The sequence below is a fragment of the Thalassophryne amazonica genome, chromosome 15 (genome assembly GCF_902500255.1).
Source record: "Thalassophryne amazonica chromosome 15, fThaAma1.1, whole genome shotgun sequence".
Taxonomy (NCBI): domain Eukaryota; kingdom Metazoa; phylum Chordata; class Actinopteri; order Batrachoidiformes; family Batrachoididae; genus Thalassophryne; species Thalassophryne amazonica.
The window spans coordinates 81,904,086-81,922,072 of record NC_047117.1 but is presented as its reverse complement, the minus strand read 5'-3'; the positions used below and the strand labels follow the sequence as shown (position 1 = coordinate 81,922,072).

General features: G+C 40.4%; 1 protein-coding gene across 41 annotated transcripts in view; it reads left to right on the top strand.

Annotated features, from left to right (window-relative positions):
- Positions 1 to 17,987, top strand: part of rims1b (regulating synaptic membrane exocytosis 1b) — a 175,356-nt gene that overhangs the window by 48,406 nt on the left and 108,963 nt on the right. For 37 of the 41 annotated variants that reach the window (XM_034189002.1, XM_034189012.1, XM_034189023.1 and 34 more), the window contains exons 2-4: positions 5,687 to 5,900; positions 13,070 to 13,081; positions 13,570 to 13,590. In XM_034189002.1, coding sequence (XP_034044893.1) covers positions 5,687 to 5,900; positions 13,070 to 13,081; positions 13,570 to 13,590 — 247 coding nt within the window. The remainder of the gene's footprint in view (positions 1 to 5,686; positions 5,901 to 13,069; positions 13,082 to 13,569; positions 13,591 to 17,987) is intronic. The other 4 variants (XM_034189026.1, XM_034188987.1, XM_034188986.1 and 1 more) reach the window with 3 other exon arrangements.

Below are 17,987 nucleotides of genomic sequence, written 5' to 3'. Positions count from 1 at the left end.
TATGATGAAAATTACAGACCTCTCTCATGTTTCTGTGTAGGCTCTCAGTTGTCCAGGTGGTTTCCATAGTAGAGATTGTTTGCATCTTAGGTTAAATCTTAAGTGGTTTCTAAAGTTAGCTATCTTTTTAGCAGTCCTTTCCAGCTTACGTACCAGTGCCAGGGCATCATGCCCACAGTTGGTCGCAATGTTTCTGTGTAGGCTCTCAGTTGTCCAGGTGGTTTCCATAGTAGAGATTCAAGCTTCTCTACTATAGACCTCTCTCATCTTTCTAAGTCGGAGAACTTGCACAATCAGGGACTGACTAAATACTTTTTTGCCCCACTGTACCACTGCTGGTTTGCCCTGTCATTTGATTGTTAGTACTTGATTGGCTGAGCACACCTGAACTGGCTAATCAGTAGGGTGTGATGGAAAATCTATAGGTTAGATGGTACTTGAGGCCTGAGTTGAGAACCACTACAGGTTTTGCAGTGTTTCCAGTTTAGTGCAGTTTTATTTGCCCCGTTTGTTGTATATTCTTTGTGTATTTGCCAACATGGTGTTCATTATGCTGATGTCTTCACTAATCATCCAGCAGGTGGCAGACATGTCTATGGATTATTACATTGGCAAAATAAAGTTGATGTTTTTGATTGATATGGTGCATCAAAGTTAACCGCTGTCAAATCTGTTCATCCTCATTATGTTCTCTTTTAACCTGGTGAGTTACAGCATGACAACATTTATTATTTTTGAGTTATTGCTTACAAGTCAGGATAGATGAATCCAACGACTCATCTACATTTTTGCTGCCTGTTCTCAGTTTTCTTCTTTCTCCTTTGCTTCCTATCAGCATGTGCCAACATGTCTGTCATCCTCCAAGTCAAGCGTTTTTTTCCTTTCAGCACCTTCACAGCTTCCTTCATGGAGCTCTGGGACAACCGGTTCGGCTGCTCTGTCCACTTTTTCAACTAAAGTCTCCACACTACTGAAAACTGTGGCTTGTATGAAAAGAATAACGGTCAGTTAACCTTTACCCTGTGCACTCCCAGACGTTGCACAGTGCTCTGCACTTTCACTGCCCATAGCCGAGGCCCAGATCATACAGTTTGCTTCTTCCTGAACGGGTCTGTCCTCTAACGGCGAAACAGTCTCCTGTGAGGCATCACCAGGAATCAGCTGATGAGACAGAAATAGTACGGCCGTACACAAACACACAGCTCTCACCCCGTCCCTGGGCAATGTATTCATCATGATGCTAATTAACAACTCACGCTGACGACTGGCGAAGAGAGCGGAGGCAGAGGATGGAGTGATGAAGACAAGACGACAGAGAAAGGCAGGCAGAGGAGAGTTTGTGGACATATATATGTGTTGGTGCATCATTGTGTGTGTACTTGTACTCATATGTTGGTGAGACGAACACGTTAGGAGATGACCTCTCGACCCTGCTCGTGGAGATCACCAGCCTCGCAGGGTTTCCAACTCTCTTTCATTTCCCTCTCTAAGTCAGTTGTGGTCAACTAATCAAGAGTGAGGAAACATTTTAAAATCTTCTTCAGCAAAAGCTGCTGTTCATTATTTGCAACTTTCTTTAAATTTAGCCGCTGTAACCGTGGCTGACCTCATTCAAGCTCCACAGGACTGGGATCAAGTTCTGACAAATTGGATTTGCATCATTTTCAGAACAGGGTTCTCACCAACCTTTTTTCTTTTTTTTTACAGTCCAAGACCACTGAAGAGTCAATTTGATGACTAATGTATTTTAGACTATGGTTCTAAATGAAATTATAAAACAGTGATAAAGGACTTATTTTCTTTTTTCTGATTATTAACTGCTGATAAACCAGCTTATTGGTACATTATCACCACCAGCTGGGCTGGGATGTGGAAACGAAGAAGAAGAAGAAAGGTATGTTTGCATCATACAGTTTATGGTTTGAATGCAAGTGCTGAGCTTATCTCCTCTCCAGGTCAGTAGGTGGCGATAACTCTACTTAATGCTGAATGTTCACATCTATAATTAGCTAAGAAGAAAAAATGGATAGAGGGAAAAGTGTTTTGTTTTTACCTAAAAACGTGTGTACAAACGTCTCGATTGATTGAAATTGATCATACTTCCTGCATTAGAAGAAATGTAAGACATTACTCCTTATTTAAATCTTGAAGGAAGCAGGGAGGTAACATTTAAGGTGAATAATCCGGAAAGAAATACTTACAACATTCCCCAAAGTCAAATCCAACACTCACCTTGAAGACAGCAAGGGTTCGAATCCCAACAGTAGCAACGGGATGTATGATGTGTAAAGCTCCACAGAGATATTTATTGTTGCAGGACTTTTTCTTGGATATTTTGTGAAGGCGTGTCAGCCAGGATATTTTGGAAATGGGCTGCACTTCATTGGGCACGATGATCCAGCACCCAGATTCGATGGTGTCGAGGACCCCAGCAGCAAGATAAGACTGATGACTACTTTCAAGAAATCAAGAAATCCAGGATGGACCAGTTGTCTAGATGGTTGTCATCTGGGTCCCAGGTGATTCTGTGGTGTGGTAGATGTTGTGATGCACTGTACGAGTGCATGCTGCGATACCTGACCCAATGGGACCAATAGAACACATTTTTAGTCTTTGTTAAATTTAGCATTTGCTTTGGATCATCACATGGAGCTGTGGGAGAACTGAGGGGTGCCGGTGTCATCTTGAAGACTCTCGAGGACAACCTCAAGAGATTGTTCCTTTCTGAGAATGTTCCTACTTTGGTAGAAATGCTAATACAGTGACTTGCCACGTATATGCTGTTTATGGGACTCGTTTATATGCTTTTTGAGGCATCAGGTAGGTGCACACGTATGACATAAATTTGGCGTATGATATAGATCTTATTCAGCTTATATAATTACTGAAACACTGTACAAATAGTGGGAAATTTGTTGGTGTTAGAAAGAAACATATTTTAGCTAATGACTCCTCAGTGTTGCCAAGTTAAACTTAGTTAGGAACACTGACAGCATGCGTTTCACAGTAAAAGTATTTGCTGGGATGCTGGCATCAAACGTTTTATTGTGAAATGGTGCGAGCAACATGAACTATCTGATGTTTAACTTTGCTACCAGTAACATCAGTGAACCATGCTATCTTGGAAGTATGAATGTTACAGTGTTAATCAAAATAAAGGTTTCAAAATAAAGGTTTTGAAAATTAATTCCCGAAATTTTCACAATAGAGAATGCACATCATCGTGCTATGCGCAAGCCATATCTGAAAGCTGAGGCCGATCTGACAAATAGAGTGATATGCGAGCCACATACACACACACACACACACACAGATGCTTCTTGGTCTTTAGGGGAGGTGATGGTCTAGTGGTTAAGGTGTTGAGCTTGAGTCCAGAAGATCATGGGTTCAAATCCCCGCCTGACTGGAAAATCACTAAAGGCCCTTGGGCAAGGTCTTAAATCCCCTATTGCTCCCAGTGTGTAGTGAGCGCCTTGTTTGGGAGCACCCTGACATTGAGGTGAATGTGAGGCATAGTTGTAAAGCGCTTTGAGCGTCTGATGCAGATGGAAAAGTGCTATATAAATGCAGTCATTTACCATTTTCTTGCTTTATAGATAAAGTCCAAGACATATTGAGTGGCAGCTTTACCATCAGAGAGCCTCATCCACAACTGCCACAAAAGACTCCAAGCTGCTATAATTTAAAAAGAGTAAACACAGTTGTTTGACAATAAATAGTTTCACCCAGCCACTTATCATGAGTGACAAACTTTTTTGTGTTATCATTAATATTCTCTGAAAAATGGCCAACCCCCCCCCCCCCCCCCCCAAAATTCTGCAAGAATATGTAAATGTTTGAGCATAACGGTATGTCTTTCACTTGTCAAATTTTGATTCATTATTTCCCGCAGGCAGGAAAATATCCAGACATGACATTTGACGTTAATCTAGGTCAGTCTGGAGACTTTCAGTCAAAGAGGATGAGACGCTTTTCGCTGCTGCAGCCTCACTTCCTGATTTATTCTGAGAGCACTGATTTATTTTTATATTTAAACCAGTTGTGCAGATTTAACCAAATCTGTCAAACTGTGCAAAGACTGATGAAGCCGTGGTTTCAAGAACAGCTGGCGTGTTGACTCCCGCTGACAACCGGCGCCTGACGCCACCTCGTTGCCATGACAACAGTCTGTGCACTTTCTGTTTCTGGCAGCTGTTCCCAAGGCGCCAGGGCTCGACTCAGCCCCTGGTTTTCCACTGGCGGTATAGATAGCTTCTTGGGGTGAGAGGTCACAGTTCTGACGTCACTGCTGCAGTTGTGTAATACTGTTTGTTCTTTTGAATCATGCTGTAATTTGTGAGATGTAATTTGTGAAACATTTGTGTGTTGGTTCCACGACTCAGCCGATGTGCTTGGGCCAGTTTCTGCAAAACTTGGAGTGTGCATGAAGTTTGACCCCAAAATTGCCATTGAAGTCAAGGCAATTAGGTCAAAATTCTGATTTATATTGTTTATTTATTTTTAATGAATTCTAATGTTCATCAACCTTGGCATACATATGTACTGTCTGTCCAAACTGTGACTGGTAGTGTAGGCTCTGGGAGGTGAGCATGCCAACTGCTTTCACCAGCACTACACCCGTGATTAATTGATTGATTATTCAGACAATTAACAAATGAATCAACAATGTGTTGAGTCAGAGTGAACAGTTTTTATCTTAGTTTTACTGGTGCTGCAGGCATTTCATTGTCCTTCCATTCATTCAGGTGTTTGTGTGTGACCTTTCTCTTAAAGGCCAGCTGAGCCAGCTGTACCTTATGTGGAGGGTGCATGGAGCTCTGGCAGCGCAGGCCAGAAAACCTCTCACTTCTCAGATTACTGTCTTCGTAGTAATGTGCCTGATACTGCTGCAGTTGTATCTTAAAGGCAGTGACAAGTGGCAAAGTGATTTACTTCATATTGTATCAAAAAGACACCCATAACTAATTAGATGACTAAATCCAAATTATTTAAACCCTGCGCCCAAGTTTGTACTTAGATTTGGCAGCATGCTAGTGCACCAAATGCATTTGCCCTATTCACTGTTAAGTAGATTGTGCGCTATAGATTGTCAAAATAGTGTCCTATGGTTTACATTTTCTACTCTCTCTCTCTCTCTCACAAGATTTTTACAAAGTAGACCTTAACTTTTGACCCCAAATAGGTTTATTGGACTCAGTATACCTAACACACATACCAAAATTTGTGACAAACAAGCAGTTAGCAGCAGTTAAAAAATAAGTTATTGTGCTCAGTTTTTTTAGATATAAAATAACTTCCACTGACTTTGACCTTTAACATTTTGACTTCAAAGTTTGGTGACAGCCGGGCAGGTACAACTGAAGTAATCTCGCTGAAGGTGAAATGCTGCATGATTGAGTGACTGACTCTCCACACATAGGTAGTGACGTCTGGCCCATTGGCTGATTTGGGAAAAAAACCCAGTTGCTTCTGAAAGTCTTCACAGTTTCAAAGTGCTCGAAAACACGCAATGAGCCAAATACTTCAGAAAAGGAACTGTTTCCAGTGTCACATTTAGTCCATAATAGCCCCGCCCACTGGGCTTGATTAGCCTCGGTGGAGATTTACACCATCCATTTCGTTATTTTGCTTGTTGTGAAATGTCCCAAACGTGTCAGCCTCTCTTCTCCACATTCTGTTTTTACAGAACACTGCACCAACAGTTTGAGAGCTACAAACAGGAAGTGCGTCGCATCGGGGCGGAGACTCGACGTCAACAGACCCAGCAGAAGGATGACACGCCCACCTGTGGGATCTGCCGCAAGACAAAGTTTGCCGATGGCTGCGGCCACCTTTGCTCCTACTGCCAGACCAAATTCTGCGCTCGCTGCGGAGGCCGCGTCTCCCTGCGCTCCAACAATGTGAGCACCCTGACCTCTGATGGCCTTTTCTCTCTCTCTCTCTCTGTCTTTCGCTCACTCCATTCCTGCTTTAGCTGGCGTTCAGTTGATCGTCTTGTTTCTGTGTGTCGATTGTCTGCTTTTGGGCTTTCTGGTCACACTTTGGTGAGACCAACGTGTACTGGAAAACTGACTTGACACCAGATGCAGGCCTCCGAGGCTGAGAGGCCGCAGCGGGGTGGCTGCAGAATGAAGCATGTTAGCTGATTTGAATGTGGTGGTTCACTGCTTACAGCTTGTGTGTTGTCTTGCGCCTTCTGTGATTGCACTGCAACCATCCATTAAGCATGTCGAACACTGTTCTTAAGCTACATGTCGTTGTTTTGGCTCCCATTTTTTTATGAGTTGGAGGAAAGATCTAAAACCTCTTCTGTGCACACAAAAGGTTTATTTCCCTCAAAACTTGTACACAAATTTGTTAAAATCGATGTTGGCGACAATTTCACCAATTTTGACAAGATAATCCACCGTGGTGTGGCATATCACGATGCTGATTAAACAGCATGATTATTGCACAGGTGTGCCTTCAATGGGTCACACTGAAAGCCCGTTTTAAAACAGGTAGTTTATCTCGGAAAAAAAAACCTTTATTAGGTGAAGAAGTTGGATGTGGCGGCCCTGGCTGATGTGGATGCTGTTTTCCGCAGTATAAGTTGATTTTTTTTCTGTAAAAATGGTGCAACTCACTTTATAACAGAGCGTTTTCCTGGGGGTGAGTTTAATGGACAGGAATTCAGTGCAGCACATGTGCACACAACAGCATGTGCTGTTACTTAACATAAGGACTTTTAAATTCCAAAAATAAGCAAGATGGACAAATTAGCATATGTTGGATGTTGGCCCACAGCTTTGGAAATACTGCAGTAAAAATGCGAGTCCTTTTTTTCTTTTTTTGTCAAGAAAAAAGCTCTTTAATTTGGGATTTTTGTGCATCGTTGTAGTGCACTTTTATTACTGATATTTATTATTTTGTTACTGGATTTTTTTAGTGCTTTGACACCTGGGAAAGAACTGTATAAATACGTAGATGTTTTTATTAATATAAGTAAATTCCTTTGGCTTCTCCCTTTTTTTTTTAAATGGGGGTGCCACAGGATATCTAAGGTGGAGCTGAATGTTGATTTGGCACAAGTTTTGCACCAAATGCCTTTCCTGATGCAACACCACATTATGTGGAGAATGGGCAGGGGTGGTCTTGAACCTGGAACCTTGGTAACCACGCCTGCTGTTATTTTTTTAATATTATTAATAATAATAATAATAATAATAATAATAATATGTACAAGACATTATTTATTTATTTACTTATTAACATATAAATCATGCCGGAGTGTAAGTCCCAAACTATCAAACTGCTCTGTCAATTGTGAGTATTAATGTTATCTACAGTTAAAATGCTCTTACATGGTTTACCAAAATGAGATGGTTTATAAAAGCTTTATTAAAAATAAATTCCCGGGTGATAAGTTGGCAGTTCTGAGTTTCCACTGAATGCACCATGAACTTCAAACCTTGTGCATCTGCCAAATCTCACACAAAAAACATACTATACCATATAATTCTCCCAAAATACAGACTTTACCAGCAATAAAAGTTGCTTGTGTTTGTATCAAAGAAATGAGGAAACCTTTTGTAATATATTTCAACATAAAGTACATTTTGTCAATGCTGTGAAAAATCGGACATACAAATCCATCCTCGACTGTTTGAGGTATTGTGTACACGGACAGGGAGGAGTGGTCACATCAGCTCCGCCTCTTCCTCCGTCAGCTGGCACAGGTAACAAAGGCTATGTTCACATTACCAGCTGAAGTGATTTGATTTTTCTTTTTGTTTTTTTAATTAAATACATGTGGATTTTTGGGCCGTTTGCATGCATGGTTGTAGATCTGATTTGTATCTAGTTTTTGGAGGTGTGGCTGTTGTGAGAACATTTTTTTAATGTCTCACTGCTCTGCATATTTCCCTAAATGATGTCATCATTCACAGTCCACGCCTTGCAGCCAGCCTGGTAAAAAACAAACAAACAAACATGGAGGACAGCGACAGATAATTCATGAAATTTATTCAAATAATGCAATAATTCAGCATTAATTTTCAGGTGCTGACTTGCTGGAATTCTTCATTAAAAAAAAACAGCATTTACCCTTTTCTCTTGGTTTAAAGGATGTAAAGGTAAAGGTAGGACTGAGGCAGGATGCTAGGACCAGTGAAAATAATTGCTAATAATAAAAAGTAGGAGTGGTGGCCACCCCTCGATTTTCAGTACGGAAAAACCCCACCCCTGCCATTTCTCCATGTAATGTGGAGTTGCATCAGGAAGGGCATCCAGTGTAAAACTTGTGCCAAATGAACATGCAGATCCACCTTGGATTTGCCGTGGTGAACCTGTGTGAAAATCTACTTACTAATTACTAATAATAAAAGGATGTGGCTACAAGTACAAGGATTTGAGTCAGGGATGGTGGAAGTCCATCAGAGTAGGTGTTGCTGAGACTGAGTCTAGGTTATATAGTAAAAGTAAGACCCTTCGGCTGCTCCTTTGTTTGCACTGGGGTCGCCACAGCAAATCTGAGGTAGATCTGCAAGTTGAATCGGCACAAGTTTTACACCGGATGCCCTTCCTGATGCAACTCCACATTACATGGAGAAATGTGGCGGGGGGGGGGGTTGAACCGGGAGCCTACTGCACTGAAACCAAGAGCGTTAACCACTTGGCCACCTAATCATGTCATATTAAATGCTGTGCAGCAATGCAACATTTGTGATGAAAAAAAATATGAAATCCAATTTTATAAAAAAAAAAAATGGGTTGCTGTTGGAGCTACTATTATGCTACTATTACAAGAAAATAAAACTTTTTTTAATGAATTTGTTCAGTGAACTTGTTTCCCTTGCAACTACAGCTTCTTGCCAGTAGGGGGTGCTGGCAAGGAGTTGCCCATACTTCCAGCACCGCTGTTTGAGTAGCTATGACAGGAACAACCCACTAGGGCCAAGCAGGGATGAAAAATGTATTGCAGTACTACTAGTAGATCCCTAACTGCCCTGTGTTCTAGACAGTAACCACCTAGGCAAACATCTAGTCCATCCCCTCCTTTGGAAAGTAACCATCTGTCCTGTGAGAGATAATACCGGCCACACATGAACAACACTGAGGACACTGAGCAGCGCTACTATACTGCATACAAGCTCTAGAAGGCATCCTCTTGTAAATGAACTGACAGCGTGTCACACAAACAACTAAATCCTTCACCTCCAGACACAGGGCGGGTCAGTGTGGTGCCCAACATGCTGGAACTATTTTAAGACCAGCCTTCTTTCATCAAAGCGTTCTCTAGGCTGCCCTCCGACCCGACAGGGAGTACCTCCTCCTGGGTTTCTTACCTGACTCTGGACCCGACACCCTTGGCCCGCTGGTACCCAATCTGTTCAGGAACTGTCCAACTCAGCTGGTCTTTGATTCACACAGGGACTAACTGTAGGCACAACTCACAGGCCAATGAGATTAGGAGACAGATATGTTCCCCAAGTTGGCAAAGCCATTTATTTTACTGTTACAGCAGGAAAACTAATATATAAATAAAGAGAGATCTGTCACAGAATATGTCAAAAATAGCAAAGGATTCACTTGAATATAAATCATGCAGGAGTTACATCTGAAGTACGTTTTGTTTGACATAATTCCATTCTCATTGACATGCTGTGGATTAATGCACAAACACTTATCCAAGGCTTACAGGGGGATTTCTGATCATGCAAATACATTTAATTTAAGAATTCCTGTATCAAATATGGAACAATACAAATCCACAAACTTATTTAGCGATGGAATTAATACCTCCAACCAAGACATTTGCTGTCTAATAACGCCGTCTTTAGTGTGTTGTGTGCGCGGTTGTGTGGGAGAGGGATTGTGAGACTCCATTGGTGTCCAAACTGTTTGACCTTGTCGCAGACCCTCCGGTTGTTTCAGCAAATTAACACAGTCTTTAAAATTACAGTATGTAGAACTTGGTTTGATTCCTAGACACAGTCCCTGCCTGTTTCCTTGGACAAGATGCTTCATCTATATTGTGCCAATCCATCAAGCCCTTGGCATGGGAAGTAACCTACATCATCCTGAATCCTGTCTAGGGGGAGTCACACACTTTCAGTCACTTTACACTATAGACTTCAGAGATGAGCACCAGCACACACAGGCCTTTGGGTCTAAATGGGACTTAGTTCCGTGTATCAGGTAGCTCAATGGGATCAGAGTTGGGCTGCCAATATGCAGACTTGGCTTTGATTCCCAGTCATACTCCTTCTCCATGTCTTCAGACAAGACACTTCATCTGCGTTGTCCCAGTCCACCAAGCTCTTGGCTGGGGAAGTAACCTACATCATGCTGAATCCCATTTAGGGGGAGTCACATACTTTCAGTCGCTACACACAATAGAATTTGGAGATGAGCACCAACACAAACAGGCATTTGGGTCTAAATGGGACTTAGTTCTGTATATCAGGTAGATCAAAGGGATCGAAGTTGGGCTACCAATATGTAGACTTGGGTTTGATTCCCAGTCACACTCCTTGTCTGTGTCTTTGGACAAGACACTTCATCTGCATTGTCCCAGTCTACCCAGCTGTAAATGGGTACCAGCCTTGGCTGGGCAAGTACCCTGCATTGCACTGGTGTTCTGTCCAGGGAAGAGTTGTCCATTATGCATTATGAAATGTAGGGATAAGTATTGGCACCAGTTTGCCTCAAGGCCTCTGGTATCTGGATCCAAATCACCAATTTATATATCATCTATTCCATGCCAAGAAGCAGAGGTGATAGCTCAGTGGATAAGGAGCAGGTCTGCCAATATGTAGACCTGACCTCACATGTGCTACCTGTTCTTTGTCCATGGACAAAGCACTTAATCTGCAATAAAATGGGTATCGGCCTTGGCTGGAAAGTAACCTGCGATGGACTGGCATCACATCCAGGGGGTGTTGTAGACTTATCCACTTCCCAGGCACGATTGGCCTCAGGACATGCAGGGATTTACTTTATTTAATTTGATGCGATACCCAATATTTTAACCAGTTTTGTCCTAATGGGCTTTTTAGTAAAACACCTGAGAGCCTATTTCAGTAGTGCAAGTACTTCAGTCATTGGAAGGAGGTCAGTCTGAGGTGTACAACCTACAGGCATTACAGACCTTGTGCTACCAGATGATCTTGAATGCTTATTTTTCCATGTTGGTTGGCAAAGGATACGCTGAATCGACCTTTTCAGCTCAAAACTAACCCTATCTGATTGCTCTTGGAAAACACAAGCACCTCTCGAAACACTTGACGGGTAAACGACCTGCATCTTTACAGCACTTTGTTGTCTGATGCAGATGGTCTGGCGATGCTCTTCAGAAGCGCTTCACAATTACACCTTTACCTTCTCTCACACACATTGTTGTCAGGGTGCTGCCATGCAAGGATGAAAGACCTTGCTCAAGGGCATCTTAGTGACTTTCCTGTCTTATCATAAGAACTGAAGCGATAGCCCTCTGGTTACAGACCCACTTCTCCAACTTTTAAGCCACAAGGAACGCTATATTGCAGAATCTATAGAGTTTGCCTGTATAACACACACAAGCCTTCTCCTCCACAAACCACACAACAATCAAGCGAAACAAACAGGTTAAAAGTCTTTCCATGAGTATCAAGACAACTGATGACCAAATATTACAAGTCCAGGCTTGGAACTGAGACAAAATTAACCAGTAGACGTCTTATTCAGAACACTGGAGATCCGCTCCAAAATTAAAATGAAGTTAATGGAATCTAGTCAGAAATGGCCAGAGGAATAATACACTTGATTTAAAAGATGCTGGATGAGGAAAGAACCAGAATGATGAGCACATACTACAGGCATGCTGTTGAAGTCGCTGCAGCGCTGCTTCCAACTCCGAATTAACACAACTGGAGCAAACACTGTAGAGAAGGAACGATTGATGGATGGATCTGTAAAAGATTAATTCATTTTTTTTAGGGCTGACAGTAATGATCATTTTCATAATCAACCGGCTGATTATTTTCTTGGTTAAATGTTGGGTTCATGAAATAGTAAATAAAATAAAAAAAGTGAAAAATGTCAAACATTGTTATCCAGAGACCAGCATGATGCCTTCAAATGTTTTGTTTTGTCCAAAGCCCAAAGATATTCAGTTTACTGCCAGATAGTAGTAAAACGCAGTCAAATGAATGAGAAAATACTCACATTTAAGTCATTGTTAAATGACTCAAAATGATTAATCAATTATCAAAATAGTTGTGGATTAATTTAATAGTCGAATAATAATTATTCAGTCAATTGCTCATTGCTGCTCTGCTTCTACTGATCTATAAGAAGAATTCAGATGCAAAATCCAGTAAGTATATATTTTTTTTAAATGGAGAAAAATGCAGTTGAAAATGGAGATTTAAAGGAAACCATATTTGGAAATGCACACTTATGGTCCCCTTGACAGCCAAGTACATGTTGGCCTCAACTAAAAATGTATGGTTTTGGAGATACTGGGTTTTGCATCTGAACTCTTCATATGTTTATGATATGCAGACCCAAGACATCAAATCAACAATAATCACGTGATCTCCTGACAACACAAAGAAATTTAGCTTTTTAATCCCTTCAGAAGCACTTTTGATCTTTTCGGAGAAGAGGTTTTGGGGTTCGGGGCTGTCGAAGAATGTGCTCCATGTTGCTTTTGATGTCCCAGTTTCTTGTTTGTTCTGAAGAGCTGTGACTCACGCTGATGACGTCACATGTCAGAAGTCACACTAAGGTCACGCTTGGCTTGGTCTCACGTGTTGCTGCAGTCTAACGTGTCGTACTGTCACGTCCTCTTCTCTGTCCAGCCGCAGCCTCTCTCACTGAATGTGAACTCTCTGTATCGGTTTAATAGAATGTAATTAACAAATATTTGCACTGCATCCTCTTTCCCTCTTTTTTCCCAAATTTTTTTAATATTCACACACTCTGTTCATTTCCTCACATCACAAACTCCCTTCCCCTCTGCATTCCTTTTTCTTATTTCCCCTCACTCCTCTTCCTCTCCCACTTTTCTTGATTCTCGCTGCTACCTGGACTGCATGCCACAAAGGAGGACAAAGTGGTTAGCATCTCTCTCTCTCTCTTTTTTTAATTTCTGATGTTTTTTTTTTTATTATTATTAGTATTTTTTGGTGTTTCCTCTGTGCTGTGAATGGGATTGTTACACTACCACAAACTAAAACCACTGGCTGTTTTCAAATCTAAAGCCGAGATCTCTCCGGTTTATTGCAAGGTGTGATTTTTTTTTTTTTTTTTTTAACCTTCCACACGTTTATTTTCCAAGCTGCAAGAAAAGGTTTGAAAATCCCTGAGTGAAGCTGAGCAAGCTGCCGGATTGGAACAGAGCCAGTGTTTGCACAGATCCGCTCACGGATCAGTGAGTCCACTGAACAGCGGGGACCTGATAGTTTGTACAGTTTGTGCTAACTTTAATTTCTCCAAGAATTTGAAGCACAGTCTGGGACAGAAACACCTGGACCTGTTATGTGCTCAGCACGTTTTCTCGCAGACTAACTCTTTGTCCATTGTGTGTCTCCTCCCCCTGCAAAGTGTCTCATAGTGAAGGACAGGGTAAGGCTTGTTGGGTGATGAACTTGCTGCATGGGTCACTTCCTGTTGTCTCCCTTCCACGCAAGGGTCTGTGCTCATTCACAGTTTGAGACGAGGAATTCAGACCCATGATTAGTTTTAGCTCACATATTGTGCACAAGCGCTCCATGGGAAGCTGGCTGAGGATCAGTACCGTAACTCTGAGAATGAATGCAGACCCTGAAAATAAACTTACAGACAGAGTAAGCATGAGCCATATTGTAGGCTGTCTTGGGGGCATCCCACCCTTGTGACACACCCTCACCCCTCTTCCTACGGCTGGAGGCGTGCGTGCTGGTGCTCAGTGATACTCTATTAAGTACTCAACAAACATGGTAATGGGGGATTGGCCTTTTATCTGATGCGCACAATGAAGCAATTTATCCAGCAGACTTTACATCTGAATGAATAATGAATACATGCATTCCCTGACTGTGTGCTTGAAATCAGACCAGCCTTGCCATGGGAAGATGGGAGAGGCCCAGATATATGTTCCACTTTATCCACTTGCCACGTCCCTTTAATGCTTGGTTATTCTAAAATGTTGCCTTCTCTGCAGAAAACAATGATACAGAAGTAGTGCTCAGAGCGTCTTGAACTTGTGTGATGTTGCATATTCCCAAGTGTGCCGAGCAGGTTTTTGGAACCACTTAAGGGAAATAAACAACACTTAAAGTCCTGCCTCAGTATCCCGTGCCCGACACAAAGTATATGGTGGTCATCCCAGGGTGGTAGCTACAGCCAGTTAGGGGTTAATGACAGGGGTCAACATTTATAAATCCTCCAGTCATACTGAAAAGTACACCACATTATTTGTCTGATAGTTTGGACTATCTATGACCGAACGTTATGGAGTTATAGGGTAAAAACTACAAAAATGGTGACAAGGACAAGGTTTGTACAGTGATTGAAAGTTAAAGTTTGTCCAATTTTGGTAAAAAGTGATGCAAATTATTGTTTGAGCTCATAGAATTTGAAAAAAGAATAGTTTTTGTCATCTGTTATACTTAGTTATCATGGAGTAACATACAGTACTGTGCAAAAGTTTTAGGCACCCCAGAGTTATAATAAAAGTAGCGTTTGTTGCCCACCTCCCTTTTTTTGGCATGTCAACACATCTGTTCCAACAAAAGTGAATATGTGAGCTATAATTTTTATTCAATAATAATAATAGCTAGAATAATTTATTTTGCAAATAATCATGCAATATTAAGTTGATTGTTAAACACAATTACTCATACTTTAAGTTGTGTTTTTCTTAAAATAGTTTTTGACGTCCTTTGACTTACACTCTAGTGTGACTTACATCCAGGAAAAATGACACACAAATAGAACCCAGTTGTTATCAAAGTTATCATCAAAGTTGAAATCCATCAGACATTTCATTTATCACGGTATCAAGGCGTCTTTATTCTCCCAAATAGGGCAATTTGTTGTGTAGCCAGTAAAAAGAACACATTCATACATACACACACTTAAATATGACATGAAAACTCACCATACAGTGGACATAATAAATAGGACTAGTTAAAAACACTTCATGTGATAGGTTTTAAAAAACAAGTACACTCCTGGCATCCGTCCGTCTGTGGGAGACGATGGTGTAGCGTCCAGTGTTTTTTTTTTTTTTGTTTGTTTTTTACACACTTTTTCAATTCAATTTCAATTTATTTCATTTATATAGCCTGCCTCAAGGAGTTTCACACAAGTAAGGTCTAACCTTACCAACACAGGCAGCAGTGGTAAGGAAAAACTCCCTCTGATGATTTGAGGAAGAAACCTCAAGCAGACCAGACTCAAAGGGGTGACCCTCTGCTTGGCCCATGTAAAAAAAAAAAGTAACATTGGGTATAAAAGAGTTCTTATATCTATTGGTCTTACATGTCTTGGACACAAATCTACAGCCAGACGAAAGCACTTTGCACTCTGGGTACAAGGGGTGATAGCCCAGGATCGACCCCGCCTTCTTGACGGCTCTCTTTTTATGTATGGATGGCAGGTCATTTAAGGTAGCACTGACAATCTTGCTACACTCATTTATAATACAATGCAGATATTTTTTGTTTTTAAAGTTAGAAACCCATACCAGCAGATAAAAGAAAAGGTAAGAACAGATTCAATGCAAGATCTTTGTAAAAGTGCTGTCCACATTAAAATGCCTGAGTTTACTATAGAAATACATGCATTGGTGAGCTTTCTTACATACCCGGACAATGTGATGCTCGAAAGTAAATCTGTTGTCAATAAACGTCCCAGGGTATTTATAATTCTGTACAATTTCCATTAATAACAACAGGGGAGATGGCTTCCTGTTTTTTTTTTTCCTAAAATCAATTATCATCTCTTTGGTCTTGTTCACATTGATGTCTAAAAAGTATAAATTACACCAGCTGATAAAATCTGACACTACAGGGCAATAGCCTTGATCATCTGAATTTAAAAGAGTCACAATTATTTATTTCTGAATATTTATCAGGTTTTCATAATTCTAATGCTTTTATGATGCATGAAATGTGTCTAAAACATTTGCACAGTACTGTATGTTATAGAATCCAATGGACTTCAACCCTATTGACCTTTACGTTGTTGACCAAACATTCAATGCACTCTAAAAAAGGAACTGCTATCTCAATGAGAAAAAATGATGTAACAATTTGTATAGATTTTTTAAAGTTATTTCAACTTAGTTATTTCAACTTTCAACTGAGTTAATGCCACAAGCCTTCTCGATAGTTAAGTTGTAATAACTTTAGTTAAGTTGAAATAACTTTTAAAAAAATCTATGCAACTTGTTACATCACTTTTTCTCATTGACACAGTGGTTCATTTTTTAGAGTGCACTCAAAACTAAGTGCACTTTTTAGAGTGCACTTAGTTATTTCAACTTTCAACTGAGTTAATGCCACAAGCCCTCTCGATAGTTAAGTTGTAATAACTTTAGTTAAGTTGAAATAACTTTTGACAAAATCTATGCAACTTGTTACATCACTTTTTCTCATTGACACAGTGGTTCATTTTTTAGAGTGCACTCAAAACTATTCTATTTACTGATTAGCTCAACAAATAATTTGTCCAAATTCTTACCAAAATTGGAGCAACTTTAACTTTTGACCCTATTTAAAATGAATGTGACCGCTGTCACCATTTTTGATATTTTAACCCCATAACTTCATAACATTCAGTCATAGATGGTCCAAACTATACTTTATGTAGTTTTTATGATCAGACAAATAATGTGGTATACATTTTAATATGATTGGAACATTTTTAAATGTTGCACCTGTATAAACCTCCATTGACTCCTACCTGGCTGTAGCTACTGCCCCGGGATGGCCACCATACATTTGCATACGTCATGATACACTGACGCTGGATTTTAAGTGTTGCTTAGTTCACTTTAGTGGTACAGATGAGATCAAAATTGGCTTCAGCTTGAGCATCCCAAAGAAGATATACTGTGCCTTTATATATATATATACAGACATACCTCAGAGATACATACATCTGACACAATTTTAATTCTGAGTTAGAATTGTCTCCTCCACCTACATGTTTCGCCACCATTGCTGGAAAAACCTCTTCCACATAAACAACTTCAAGAAGATATTGTCAACTAGTACCAAAACCATAGACCGTTGTATACACTGGATAACTTTGGTTTAGGTGTTTGATTACAGCTCATTTTTGGTTATGTGTTTTTGTTTTGCTTGTTTTAAATTTAGATTTTCTTTGTTGTCCCAACCTTTTCTGATTTGGGGTTATAAAATATATTTTTGTCCTCAAGAAGATGTTTGTTTGCAGATTCTGAACTGCTTTCCGATTGTCATAGACAAGCAGATGGAACATTAATGGATAGAATCAGGCTTATTTCTAAACTGAACACATTCTGTTTTTGTAAAAGTGAGTTAGTGTGAAGTGGTGAAGAATCTGCTGTGTGTTTCAGTTCTCTTTGAGTCAAGATGTAGTGCCATTGTTGTTATTATTATTATTATTATTATTGCTGTTTCTGGGTGTTATACTGTCAGTGCATAGCTTCTGGAAACGAATCCACTAATAATCGACTTCCTTTAGCGTGAGCACTGCCTCACAGTGGACAAACACATCTACAGATATGTGATAATATACTAAAGCTTCATGCATGCAGTTGCAGGTGCAATCCTGTACCCAAACTATAAATTTGCCAAAGCCCCAAATTGCCTGCCTTGGAATGTCTAATTTCCTTACTGAAAACATAATTATGTCTATGCGAGATGTAACATGTTTGACTGGTGTTGTGAAAACTGGTTTATGTAATAATCCTGATTTCACAGTGTTAAATAGTAATTTATAAACTTCTCATTGATGCTGTTTCATCCAAAAACATCCTAAAATATAAGGGA